Here is a 14221-nt window from a genome sequence, read left to right on the forward strand (position 1 = left end):
TGCTGTAACAGCTCCAGGTTTGATTATTTAATGCAGATAGAGTGCTTTGAAGGTGTTGCATCCCGCTTCACTACGCAATTTCTACAGAAAACTACTTTACAGAGTTACTGGGTGCTTGCAGAAGGGAGATTGTAACCAAGTAAGAAGTGATGCGTGCCTGATGGTGAGCCAGGAAGCACACCCTGTACAGTCCTCACAGTCCTGCTTGCAAACTGTCTTTCGGTTATTGCAGTAAAGCTTGCTGTGGACAGCAGCTGGCCAGCCAGCAGGGTTGATTCTGTGACTTCTGTTTTCAAACCATCATCTTTGGAAACAGTTCTGATTTTTCTTTCCCAAATGCTGTATTTCTGCTTCCACCAGCCAAGCCAGAAGCTCCCTCAGCTCCAGTTCAAGAGAAGCCTTCGCTATCAGAGGAAGAAATTGAGAGAAAATGCAAATCTATCATTGATGAGTTCTTGCATATTAATGATTTTAAGGTAAGCAGCACGAGATTATTGCTTAGCAGAAAAGTCTGCAGCTATGGGGCCTGAGGATGTTTCCCTGCAGAAACAGTAGTACCCAGTTCTCCTGGGATCACAGCAGCACTGGGATCTGGTGAGGTCTGGGTGCAGCAGCTCCATGGTGTTTTCTGCCTTGCTAGTAGCAGGGAAAATGGGCCAGTTTGTGTATTGTAAGCAGCAAGATGTATGTGTATCTGTCACGAATCACTGAGCAGCTCCATAATAGCAGCAATTTTGGAAGCAGAGAAGCTAGTGGGAAAATAAACTGATGTTTTCATTTAGTTATCAAAGCATGTGCTGTTCTGATCTGGAGGCAGATAAAGCAGTACTAAATATTGAACAAACCACTCCTGCGTAGTTTTAATAAACATTGAAGATTACTGAGCAGCTGTCATCACTTCCTAGTTAAAGGTTGCAATTTTGTTTACTGGGTAAATGGATTTTTAACCTGTCCAGGAAGTTTGCAGGAAGGGGTACATTTGCTGCAGAGCTGATTGGTTTGATCTTTTGCTGAAATGACATTTAAAAACATAGAAAATTTGAAATGACAGTGCTGGGGAATTCCTGGCTTGGCACCCTCGAAACAGAATTGCTGTTTGCATTTCGTCGCGTTTCTGATTAGAGTCAGAAAGGGGAGTATCCTTACAGAGATTTGTTTGGGGCTCACATGTGTGCATCTGGTTCAGGAGTACATCAGATTGAGGCAGCTTGATGCAGTGAGCGTTACTTGATAACGTTGGATTCTGGGCCCCTTTCAGATGTGGTATGTGACAAAGTTTCTGTCAAATGCAGCTTTGTCTCGCATTAGTAGGCCAGCTCTTGTGCTAATGTAGCACCTGGCTAAGGAATAGAGCTGTGGCAGTCTATATTTAGGAGTGTTTTATTTGCATGGGTTGCAAAATGTTCGTGCCAGAAAGTGGGAGCTTTATACCAAGAACATTTTCCTCTTAACATTACCCATGTTTTCTGCTGCTTTGTACAGTGTGGTGGTGTAACATAGGCATTTCTATTCCACCAGCCCAGTTAGTAGTGAAGCTAACCTGATGTCTTCTTTTTCACTTGGCTTGATACGTTATGGAATAAAAGGGATTTTGGTGGCATCCAGAAGACAGTTTCTGTCCCTACACTTAGCTGTGAAGAAGTGTTCTGAAGCATGAGTGTGTATTAAAAATTCTGTTGCTTGCACAGTGTAATTTTGATCTTTTTTTGATTCCCGTTTGCCATTGCAGTGGTGATTTGTGGTGAGATTCCACAGCCTGGTTTGACACCTCTGCTTTGCACCTTCACTATATGTTCATTTCTAAAGTGAAACTGAAAGGCAGTTGATCTGAGCTGCCATTAGAACAGCCCTCGTGCCATGTGCCAGCTGCTGAGCAGCACACCCTGAACTGGCAGCAGACATCCTGATATCCTCCTGTGCTGCTTTTTGTTTTGTTTTGGGATCTCCCAATGTTTGCAGCTCAGGCAAATGATCCTGCGTGTCATTCCAAACAGGAAGCGATGCAGTGCGTGGAGGAGCTGAGCACCCAGAGCCTGCTGCCTGTTTTTGTGCGAGTGGGAGTGGAGTCGACGCTGGAGAGGAGTCAGATCACCAGGGATCACATGGGCCAGTTATTACATCAGTTGGTGCAGTCAGGAAAGCTAAGCAAGCAGGATTTCTTCAAGGGGTTTGTATTCTGCGCATAGAAAGCAATGCTTTTCTTGGGTGTTCAGTGCAGATGAGCACTATTTGTGTTGGAGAGGAATGATTTCTCCTTGCGTTGGCATCCTACCCTCGACACACGTACTTTTTGGGGGAGCATTTCCACCTGGGTGTGCTTACAAGTAATACAAATATTTTAGTGCATTTTTAATTGTTTCAAATGCTTTAATGAACATAAATGTTTTTGTATTTATGTATTTATTTCTGTATTTAAATGTGTGTGTTTAGATTTCTGCTTTGCAGTGTATTTGTCAGTGTTTGCCTTTTGGCTAGCCATTGAATGTGATTAAAAGGGGAGGAAAGAGTTAAAAATCTTGACGTGACATTGGTGCCTGGGAGCACTGTAATCCAAAGCACTGTGCACCAGCAGCAGCAGCTGTCCCGGGCTTCACCCATACAGTGCTAGCTCAGCTCTGAGGTGTAGGTACATCCTCCAGGGTCCAAGAGGGAGGGATCATGCAGGCCAGATGTGGTATCAGACAGGATAGACTTTCCTCAGATCACCTTTGGCCACTGGCTTGTTTCAGCTCCCAGATGGTAACTGCCTCTGGATCTGGTGCTCCCAGCCTGGATTTGAGTGCTATCCCATTGCAAAAGGGTCAGTGTTCCCAGAGCTTCCCAGGTACCAGCTAGTCCTTGCTAAGCTTTAGAACAGTGATTAAAACGGATAACCATGAAAAGCAGCTGGAGAACAGGTAGATGAAGTAATGCTCTCAGATGCTGTTTTCCTATGTATTTAGCCCTGACTTGCTGCTTTGGTTTGAATCACATCTTGTCCTGGTGCTGCTGACAGCAGCAGCAGTGTTCCCCATTCACTCATGTCTGGCAGTGAATTTCATCATGAGGAAATCAAGTGGCTCTTAGGAGAGGTTTAGGCAGCTTAAGTTCAAACCGTATGGAGCAGAGGTAAGAAAATACGTGCACAGGGAGTGCACCTGTCCGTGTCCATGCAGTCACTGATGGCTGAGACATCTTGTCTGAAGTGATACGTTTCCACAATGGATTATGATTAGAGCTGTTCCTGCACGTCCAAGCAATTGTGATGCCAAGTAACCTGGGATCATGTTGAAACAGTGGGATGTGTGGTTTGAATACAGCATAAACAAAGTAAAACAGCTCCTGAGGACGATAGCAGTTGACAAGTGCCCTTTGTGGTTTCCAGTAGGCACATGAGAAAAACACTCAAAACCACTACACTTATTGATGTGCAACAGTTACTGTTTAATTAGAGGTTATGTGTGGTGGTCGCAGCATGGGCCTGGGGACATACAACAGGAAACCAGTTGCTGGCCCGAGCACTTGAATAAACCAGAATTGAATTAGTGGCAGAGGGCATAAGGAACCAAGCAAAGTAGACAGCTTCTGCTTAGAAGTTGGACCCCAGAATCTTCAAGCTTTTAAGAAAGAAGTGAACCATGATCAAAACAGACAGGAGAACCAGAAAAATGATCATCTTCAATCAGGCTGCAAAGCGAAGCCCTTACCAGGCTTTAATCTGGAAAAAGAGTTCTGAGCTATGCTGGCAACTGTATCCAGAGCTGGGGAGTTTTGTAACTCAGCCTGCTACATTTTCTGTTCTTGATGTCCATTCTTGGGCAGGTTTAAGCAAGTAGCTCCTGGAGGAAGAAGCCAGCTTCTTCTTTGGTAAATACCTGGGTTTTTTTTTAAGAAGGCTCCATTTAATGGATCTTGTGAACGTGAAAAGCAATTTTGTCTGTGAAGTTTTACTAGTTAGTAAACAATATGTTCCTGGGATATAAAAACTACTATCCATGAAGCTTTCCTGAATGCATCATCCCTAGCTGCTGATTTTACAGAGGACAGAGCTCTTTCCATGTTACTGCCTAAAGAAATCAGCTCCTGGCAGATTCAGTGCATGTTCAAGCACGACATGCTGGATGTGTTCTTTCTTGTCTTTGTGGTTTCTTTTTGTTTTTAACAGAGGATTTTTAAAATGCAGATTTATTTTGCAGGAGTAGTGTCAGTTTGAGTTGTATTTAATGCTTGACATTTTTCTTTTCTCTTTTTTAAGGTTTTCAGATACCTTGGAGATGGCAGACGATATGGCCATAGATATACCCCATATATGGTTGTACCTCGCTGAGCTGGTGACCCCCATGTTAAAAGAAGGAGGAATCTCTATGAGAGAACTTACACAGTAAGCAGTGCTACTCTTCTTTTTCAGTGACAGCTGAGCTGCAGCTGTCTGCCTGGCTGTGCCATATTTCCACAGCATGGTTGCTATCAGTAGATGAAAGACAGACTGCATTAAAGGTGCACCTTCCCATGTTAGCTGCTGCATATCCATTGGGATTTAGGTTTTGCACCGAAAGCTGGGGTGGGAAGGAAGCTTGAAGGTGCTCTTCAGCCATGCTTCAAAGGGTGAAAGTTTTACCCATAAATGTATTTCTATCTTGTTTATTCCAGCTGAAGTAGTAGATAACCTGATGCTGTACAGTCAGTGCCATTCAAATGCATGCTGATGCTCTGAGAATTAGATTTGGAGAGAGAGAGATGTCACACAGGTGTCCTTATGTCTCAGAATTAATAACAGCTGTCTGGGCAATGCCTTAAACACAGGCACAAACCTGGCTGGCAGGGCTGGAAACTGCTCCCAGGACTAGAGTTCCTCTATTTTGTACAGTTCATTATGCACTGGGGATTAACTAGAAATCAGTTGAATGGTTCTGTTCTTAAGGAAGTAGTATATTGAGAAAATCATGACAATTTTTTTCCACAAAAGCTATTATGCTGTTGGGTCCTGCTACCCAAATGCAGCACCCCACAGAAATTGAGTGGATTTGACCTCAAGCAAAAATGAAGAAATTATTTTTAATTAGCCCTGTTGTGCCAAGCACACTTGCATCACCAAAGCCTTTTTTATTAGCTGTGCTATCTAGATGAAATCCTTTATCCCTGACAGAAGTTACAGCTGTTTTCCTACCTCCGTTTGATTGTACCCCTTGCCTTGCATTCCAGATTTGGAATACTGTTATATGAGCATTCAGTTGTCTTCAGAAAAAAAAAGAAAGAAAAAGAAATGATATGCAAATATATCCCTTTGTTCTTTTATTTTAGAGAATTTAGCAAACCTTTACTTCCTGTGGGAAGAGCCGGGGTCTTGCTTGCTGAAATCTTGCACCTTCTATGCAAACAAATGGTAAGTGTCCAGGAGTACTGTTCCTATGAGCTGGAGGCAGCAAGTATGTGTCTATGCATGAAACCTACCTGCTCACGTTTCCCACTTGGAGTTACTTAGGGATGGGTCAGCCAGTCCAGATAACCTAGGAAACCTGCTTCTTCATCCCCAGTTTCAAACCGAGCCTTGTGAGGTTCCATAAAGTTAACTTTTTTTTTTTCTCATCACTTTTCCCTTTTGCAGGTACCTTTGCACCTGGCTTCTTCCAGAAGCTAGAGTGCTGAAATACTGCAAGAGGGACATTCTCAAGGTATTTCTGGGCTGACCAGAAACAGCAAGTGCCGGAAATCTTGCGAGAGAGCTGTTCTTGCAGACCGGAGAGGTTCTGAGAGTTCGGATAAGCTCCAGATGGCCTCTCAGACTTCTGGGTGCTTATCCAAACTAAACCTGCCAACTCTTAAGACTCACCCATCACTAGGGGGTAGTGACACCTTTTCACCCTGTGACTTCTAGAGCTCTCTTACACATTTCACAGTTGTGTGTCCAATCAGTTTGGTGGTTTCCCTATATAACTCTGTCTCCATTTTTGTCTTTTTTTTTTAATCCAGCTAATTACTGCACTTTGAATAGTGTCTATTTTAAACACGTTAAAATCCTTCGCTTTTATTTTTGGTTTTATTTAAGCATGCATTCAAGTAAGAGTGATTGTTCCTAGAGCATTTTGAGCTAGCAGTGCCAATAGTGATATTTTATTGGTTTGTTTTTGTCTTATGCTTATTTGGAAAGCAGTGGGTTTTTTCATTCAGTTAGTTACTTCATTTTATTTTTTCTCCTCTTCTGTGAGAGCTGCTCTGCTCTGGGGGCTGAAGGACAAGCTTGGGTTTCTCTTTCTATCATAGCTTTATAGTTCTCTTGTCCCAGCCAATATTTGAACTTGGGTATTTCAGGTCAGGTGTTTCCTGCAATAGCAGTCATCTAATTCAGATCCTGATGAATTGTAGCAGAAATTATGCACAATTAGCATTTAATAATCTGTATTGGAAATTTAAGATTGTAATCTGCTTTGTAAATGGAAAATCGGGCTGCTTCTGTCAGTGTTTAACTTGGGCTACACAGTGACCTCCATGTGCAGGTGCTGTTAAGTCAGTGATTTTGCAAAGCCTTTGGGTGAAAAGAGCTGATTGTGTTCTTGTCAGAATTCTATCCACGCAATGCTAGGCAGATAGCAAAAGGTCAGCACAGCTTAGGCTGTACGGTGTGTGCTGCAAAGGAGCTTTTCCTCAAAGTTTGCAACAGATTCTCAAAGTTGAACAGTTGAGTACTTTGTACACAAATTGGAGGTTTGATCTGTGAACAGAAAACAGCCACGTAAATAATATTTTTCTAGAAGTAGCTTATTTGCCAGTGCCTTCATGTCAGGGCAGCGTGGAATGTGCTACAGAAGTTCCTGACAGGGTCAGAAGAACCACACTCCTCTGTCTGCCAGCTTTGCCCTGCAGCCATAGGAAACTGTGCCTTACTCAGGCATGTCCTTTCTCTTAGGTAATTTCTGGCTGAAGCTGTTGCAAACCCCATGTGTCACATTGTGCCTTGTTTATTACCCATCACCATGGCGTCCAACCACTTTACGAATTACATATACCTGTGGCAGGATTGTGTATATGGTTTCTCTTGCACGGGATTTCCAGACATTTTTACATTATTGCTAGGCATCTTGTTTGTAGCTGAATGGTTCTTTATTTCTCCTGACACAGCTGCATCACTCCAGCTTGTGTAAGCTCCCATGGCTGTCTCTCAAGTCTTTCAAATGGGCAAACTGTTTGTATTTTAGAGCCATAAGAAAGTGGGAGCCTTATGGAGGGAGACTGGCCTCAGTTGGAAGGACTACTTACCTGAAGGGGAGGATGTACATACCTTTCTCATGGAACAAGTGAGTGAAGAACAAGCCTCTGCTTAATGACTTTGCCACACTGACTTGTATATATCCCATTTGTTAATCCCCTTCCATCCCATAGCAACTGTAAGAGCAGGATGAAGAGTCTCTGAAATGAGGTTATATGATTTCAGCACCTCTTTCTGAAATGCCAGCAGGACTGGGTTCTCCTCTGTGACCCCAGGCATGCATCTCCTACCAGCTGGCTTCAGCTCATAGATGTATTTCTCCAAAACAGAGGTGGGAATTCAGGAATGAGTTTTGTAGCAAGACAGACTGTGTGCAGAAGGGTCAGAACAAATGATAGCATTTGTTTGCTGGTCTCACCTTGCATTATGATCCCAGAGGGCTTCAAAGCAAAGAGGAGCAAAGGCTGACAGAGGGCACCTTGCAGCCACTTGTTGTGCTCCTATGAAGGACCTGGAGGTCTTTCCTGGTGGCTCCAAGTGACTCACTACCCTGTTTTAGCTCTTAAGAAGTACTGTGCTGCAGGAAATGAAATGGATTTCCAAAGCCTGACGATAGATGGGGACACTGCAGATCTTCTGTCATGTTTTGCAAGAACTGAGGCATTAGTTGGCATTAGATTTTTTGAGCAAATTCTGAATCTGGTAATTGCATTCCAGCTCCCTGAAGTTAGAGCTGAGCAGCATGCACTTTGTTTTGTGCACACTCCTGTTGTGCAGGGCTGGAGTAGTTCTGGGATGCGTGGTTGTTTTTGCTGGATAATGAAATTCCCACTATTGTAAAATGCTTTGTAGTGTTTGGAACAGAAGAAAGTATGTAAATCATTACAGCCTTAACTTTGCATTTGAAAAATGTGGAAAACAATGAAGTGTGGCTTTCTGCCTCAACTTGGCATAACTTGATGTAGAAAAATCTATTTAACTAACTCTCATCATTGCTTCTGATGTTGCAGAAGTTGGAGTTCACAGAGTCCGACTGTTCCAGTTCCTCAGAAGCACTTTCAGAGAAAGAACTCTCCACAGAAGAGCTGAACAAGCAGCTAGAAAAACTCATTGTTGAGGACAAGGCGAATGATGAACAAATCTTTGACTGGGTAGAGGTACAAAGGCTGTTTTCACCCACCGGGCACACAGTTCATTAACTGCTTTTGTAAATATTTTCTTATCTAAAGGAGCATCTCTACAGTCTCTCGGGTCTTCTTGCATTTATACAGTGCTAGGCCCGAGATATCTGGGACGAAAACTGCCAGGAGACAGCTTGTAAGATCTAATAGCTGGCACAGAGCCCCTTCCTCATTGCTGCATTTGTTCTGCCAAGGTGGGAAACTATCAGAGCATTTACAGCTCTCACCTGTATTTCTCTGACTGGACCAGGCTCTGCCCTCCAGCTGCATTATTTAAGGCCTATTTTGAATCCTGTGCCTGAAATGGTACTCAACTCAATTCAGTTAGCTCTCTGCTTACAGCCAAGTTTTGGTCAGCTTCATTCCAGGTATTTCTGTTGCTGGAGGAATGTGTGAGAAATGGTGTTTTCTGTGGCTGTTAGAAAATCAGAGAGCAGAACGAAAGAAGTTCTGAAAATCTAAGGACACCCACAGGCTCTCCTTGTAGTCCTGGACAAGTTATACAGCCATCGTGTGAGTTCCTTCTACAGAGCAAACAAGTCTCCATCCATGGAGCATTCTATAAAATGTGTTTTAAAAGCTCACAGCAGATGTAGAAGCAACAAGTTTTACTCTATTACTGTTTCATGGGTTTTTTTTCTTGAAACTTTTGATGAGTTATGTGAGTAATTAAATGATACATTGGTCATAGGAGGACTTTTGTTGCATGTTGGTGTACTTGAGCTGTTTTCAAGAAATAAGTGGTAAAGTTGAATTTTTGCACGGGGGTGAATTGGATTCCTACTGCAGCAGCTTTTGTTGAACTTCCACTTCCTGCCAAATTCCAGCAGTAGAATTTGGAAATGGTTCCTCTTATGCACCAACATGCTTTTAACTGGTCCATTTACTCTTGATTTCAGGCTAATCTAGATGAAAGCCAGATGAGTTCACCTACATTCCTTAGAGCTTTAATGACAGCAGTTTGTAAAGCAGCTATTATAGGTGAGTAACTAGCAATGTAAACACCATACCAAACTTGCAAGGAGTTAGTATATACTTATTTTCAAGTTTATATCACTTTTTTCTTCCCTCTGAAACTGCTTTTTATCATGCAAGATTTTTGAACATGATTGAACTCTGGTGTTCAACAGCAGACATCCATTCCCCTGCAGTGGCCAGGTGCTTCCCTGGTTGTGTAGTGCTTGGGACCCTGGCATGGCCCAGTGACCTTGCATGAGCAGACATTTCAGGTGACTCTGAGTAATGCCAGGTTCATCGATTTTTCTAGTGAAGGTGAAAATGCTCTAGACGTTATTAAGGTAATTAGCATTTCCACTCCTTTGCCAGCAAGCTTGTGTGAGCACTCTACGATCACAGTTTGCCACGTGTGAGTTGGAAACGTGGGTTGCAGAACAGAAGCCAGCTTGTATTGCTGCCTTGTTAATCATTTTATGTCCAAAGCACATTGTGTTTTTAGCAATGTGTTTGTATGGGTTATTTGAAGGTACAGCAGTTGCAGTGCATGGTTTGAAATAGAGGAGGCGGGTTCCTAAGTCAGACACATGAGCCTCAGCCTTGCCTCAGGGGTGCTCTGCAGACTGGTCAGTTCAAGTTGTTTTCTTTAATTTTACTCCTGGCGTCTGGTAAGGCAAAAAAACTGTGCTTGTAAAGCACCTACTTTTGCTCCTATCTGTAAGAGTCATGGCTCAGCAGAAAGAATGGACTGAACTTCATCTCACTGCAAGGCTGGAGTGGAAAGACGCAGCACAAAACCTTTCTGATGCCACTAGTGTTAATGGAGATGTGACGCAGGATTTTCTGACAAGTGTTGGGAGAGTTGCCTGACAAATCTTTGCTGGGGGTGTATCAGAAATGTTTTCTGTTCTGCATTTTGGCCTTGCTTGTAATAGAGGGTTTTTTTCTTTTGTTGTCAAAAAAGTTCACTGAACTGTGTTGTCTGATCTACTTACAAAGCTGCTAATGTATCTGTGTTGCTGATGAACTTCTAACATATATTTTTATGTATTCCTGGTCTCCTGCATCAGTGTGCAACTGGTGGTTCTGTTTATGCTTTGGTACTTTCAGGGAAAAAGAAAGAAAGAAAAATGAAGTTACCTAAAAGCCTTTTAGATAGCTGAAATTTTAGCTCTAGACATTGGACAATTTTAGCTAGACAATTTTAGCTCTCAATCATTGGACATGCAGCTGTCCGTGGAAAAGAATAAAATAATGAGTTGTGCTGCAAAGTTAAGCTGAGGCAGGCTCATTAGTGCTAGGATCACTACAGGTAGCAGCTGCCTTTGGGGATCAGTAAAAACCAAGACTTTCAGAAAAAGCCTTGATCAGAAATACTTCTTATTGTTTCTCATCCTCTTGTCTCTCCATGCTAACCGGTATTTGTGATTTCTGTTTGAATAAAGATGATAAAAGATTTACTTCTGCTGCCATCTAGCACAGCTGGCCCAATTTTCTTCTCTTCCCTTCAGCGGACTCTTCTAGCTTCCGTGTGGACACTGCTGTTATCAAACAGAGAGTGCCGATCTTACTCAAGTACCTGGACTCAGACACAGAGAAGGAACTACAAGCACTTTATGCACTACAAGCATCAATAGTAAAACTTGATCAGCCTCCTAGTAAGTGTTGTCTGTGTACTGGGGATTTAAACCGCGGTGGCCTACAGAAGATTTTCTTCTGCTAATGTCTGGCAGTAGAGTCTGGAAAGAAGTGCTTTTCCTGACAACAAAAACAAAGTTTTACCTTTGTACGTGGCGGATAAGATAACACAGTGTACAGTGGTTTCTGCTTATCCAGATGCCAGCTTTTAGAGAACTGCAGCCCCTCAGATGCTTGGCAGAGGTGGGCTTTTCTTTTGCTTGCTCCTATAAACAGCTGTGCAGAAACAAAAATCTCTGTAATGCAAAGAGGACTAAAATAACAGTAGAAGGTTAACCCTTGTCTGGAGGGAGCTGCCTTCCCCCTCAGCTGTGTCTGAGCAGCCAGGAAGCAGTCACTCAGGGGCAGATCTTTTACTTGTGTCTGCCTCTCCTACATTAAATGCCACATTAATCCCCTTATCTGTAACCACGTCTTTGTCTGCTGGCTTAAACTGCACAGTCCTGAGAGATGTTTTCTCCCCTGATTCCATTATTGCAGATTTGTTGCGGATGTTTTTCGATTGCCTGTATGATGAGGAGGTGATATCAGAGGATGCCTTCTACAAGTGGGAAAGCAGCAAGGACCCAGCGGAGCAGAACGGGAAAGGAGTAGCACTGAAATCTGTCACAGCGTTCTTCACATGGCTACGGGAAGCCGAAGAGGAGTCGGAGGATAATTAACACTTAAAATACAGGAAAAACAAAACAAAACAAAACAAAAAAAACAATTTAAATATTTTTTTAAGAAGTTTCACGTCTTCGCCAGTCACAGTGCAGCAAGGCCAATTCTCGTGCAGAGCCCCCCTTCCCCCACACATGCACAAGTGGGAGAGGTAACAATAGATAACCACAAAGGTGATCATAGAGGAAAGAAAAGGTACTTGAAAAAAACAGTAAACTTCGAACCTGGCAGGAGCACTAAACCAAAATACATGTATTATTTATAGAAAATATTTTCTGTTTTAATCTTTTTTTTTCTTTTCTTTTTAAACAAGGACTCATAAAAACACAAAGCAAAACAAACCTGTTTAGCAAAAAAAAAAAAAAAAAAAAAAGTTTAAAACTTTTAATTTATTATTTTAAGGACTGCAAATGCCAGTGTAATTTTTAAATTTGCAGTTTCTGTAAACAAATTGTATAATAGAACAAAAGCAGATAAATAAATTTCCCTCCCCGTCATATGCACCTCAGTTTTGTTTCAAAGCATGATAAATAGACAAAACTTCTCAAGGGTGCTGGGGTAAGCTAGATGAGGAAGAGATCAATTTTTTTTTTAATTGTCATCAGATTTTTCTGCCTGCCTCTCAGCTCGCTTCAGAAAAGAACATAGTGCATTGCCTTGGATCAGAAGGAAGTGAATTTGAGAGAACGGCCACGGACCACAGTGCTCCAAAAATAACTCATTCAGAACAGTGCTACCCTGGGGAAAAAAAAAAACAAAAAAACAGTACTAGTGATACTTTCAAAACCTTTAGAGCAACTTTAAGGCTTGTAAATACATAGAACAAATATTTAAAAAAAAAGAAAAAAAAAGAAAAAAAGAAATTGACTCGATACTGTTTCTTTTCACTTTCAAAATATAAAGAACAAAATAAAGACAAACGTTGCAAGTTTAAAAGAAAGTAAAATGACTTCTCCTTTGACAGCTGCTGAATGTGCGCACCACCTCAGCGGTGCTGGCTTCCCTTTCATTGTGTAGATCCTCGGTTCCAAATTGTGTACATATAGTGTGTGTATGTATGTGTGTCTACCAAAAAAAGAGGGGTGAGAGCAATTGTTTTTACAACAGCAACAAAAAGTGGGGGGTTGCTGCGTGGGAGATGATTTCTGCAGAGAGAACTTAATGGCCAGTGGCAGCTGGCTGCTGCAGCACTCCGTCCTTGGCTCGCAGCAGGTTGCTTTGAGGCTGGAGGTGTCTGCAGGGCTGTGCCTGTTTCTTCAGCCATGTGAGTGCAGTTTGGAACAGTGGCATTGTGCTGTGGACTTGTGACACGGCGACTCCAGAGGCTGCAGCTGTTGGAGCAGAGAACCCCAATAGCCCCTCTCCGTGGCTCATGCATCTGTTGCTGCCCAGCCCCCAGCACTCTCTTCCACACCTGCTGGCTGCCCTGCTGTTCCTTAGAAACCCAAAAACCCAGAAGGGTGAAAAGGAGCATGACCTACGAGAGTCAAGATGTGGAACAAGAGCAACGGGGGATGCAGTGCTCTTCCCAGCCCTGCCCACCCTGCCTGAAGCCTGTTCACCGAGTGCTAACCGAGCTGCTGCTGCTGAGTGCATTAAGTCTCCTGGGTGTCTCCCACCAACAACCAAAGATGACCTGCTGGCTCTCACTGTGAAGAAGCATCTGCCATCACTGAGTTTGTGAAGCCCTAAGATGTGAACTGTGGTCCGTGGACCGCAGGTAACCTGTGGAGCATTTGCTGGTGGTCTGTGCAGCACTAGCTGCTCACATGATGCTGTCTTTTTTTCTTTCCAGCTGCTAAATTGCTTCTTTTTAATCTTAAAAAAAAAAGAAAAGAAAAAAAAAGGGGGGGTGGGGGGAAGAAAAGGCAAAAAAATATATTAAATACTTTCCTAATCTTACTTTCACATGTAAACAATTGCTGTGCTTGCATAAGGATGTTACTTGATCACCAAGGGAAGGGAAGAGGGTGCCTGCTTGTGGCTGGAGAGGGAGATGTCTGAGAGACACTTTCCCTGTTATTGTGTTTCATGCAATGCATCTGAGCTAGAGAATCCATGGCCTAAAACCTAAAACACTAGAGCATTGAGCATTGTTTGGGTTTTTTTTGTTGTTTTTTTTTTTTTTTTGAGCGACAATAAAACACTTTTCTCTGATGTTTTGTTAAAAAAAGAAAAGAAAAGAAAAGAAAAAGGAATTCTCACCCTTAATATATGCACATGTATGTATCTGGCTGTCTGATGCCCAGCAGTTCCTCATCTGCAGCTGCTCCCCTCACCTCCAACCTGGGGCTCACCATTCTGTGGCACTTTGCTGGGGCAAGGCTTTGTAAAGCTGTGGGCTGTGTGTGTGCTCTTCTTGCAAAAATTAATTTTTGACCCCGAAGAAGAGTGGGTGTGTGATGGTAGCAGTGAAACAGTTCAGTTAAGAAGGTGCAAGTTTGTGTATAAATTAGGCCAAATATCTGCTCAGTTGTGCAGCGCTCACACCTGATGAATTCTCTCTTGGAGGATGGGCAGTGTTCATGTACTGCTGGGAATG

At 42.7% G+C, this 14221-nt stretch overlaps 1 protein-coding gene across 10 annotated transcripts in view; it reads left to right on the forward strand.

The window, feature by feature from the left end:
- Nucleotides 1-11988, forward strand: part of EIF4G3 (eukaryotic translation initiation factor 4 gamma 3) — a 96742-nt gene extending 84754 nt beyond the window's left edge. For 9 of the 10 annotated variants that reach the window (XM_065738237.1, XM_065738242.1, XM_065738239.1 and 6 more), the window contains 9 exons: nucleotides 361-476; nucleotides 1995-2167; nucleotides 4235-4360; nucleotides 5281-5362; nucleotides 7173-7271; nucleotides 8194-8340; nucleotides 9264-9345; nucleotides 10830-10976; nucleotides 11497-11988. In XM_065738237.1, coding sequence (XP_065594309.1) covers nucleotides 361-476; nucleotides 1995-2167; nucleotides 4235-4360; nucleotides 5281-5362; nucleotides 7173-7271; nucleotides 8194-8340; nucleotides 9264-9345; nucleotides 10830-10976; nucleotides 11497-11678 — 1154 coding nt within the window. In that variant the 3' untranslated portion in view covers nucleotides 11679-11988. Of the gene's footprint in view, nucleotides 1-360; nucleotides 477-1994; nucleotides 2168-4234; nucleotides 4361-5280; nucleotides 5363-5584; nucleotides 5652-7172; nucleotides 7272-8193; nucleotides 8341-9263; nucleotides 9346-10829; nucleotides 10977-11496 lie in introns of those variants that run through there. The other variant, XM_065738241.1, reaches the window with a different exon arrangement.
- Nucleotides 11989-14221: the final 2233 nt, after the last annotated feature.

This window comes from Cyrtonyx montezumae, unplaced genomic scaffold, assembly GCF_038088225.1.
Source record: "Cyrtonyx montezumae isolate F1298 unplaced genomic scaffold, pur_monq_1.0 scaffold_21, whole genome shotgun sequence".
NCBI lineage: Eukaryota > Metazoa > Chordata > Aves > Galliformes > Odontophoridae > Cyrtonyx > Cyrtonyx montezumae.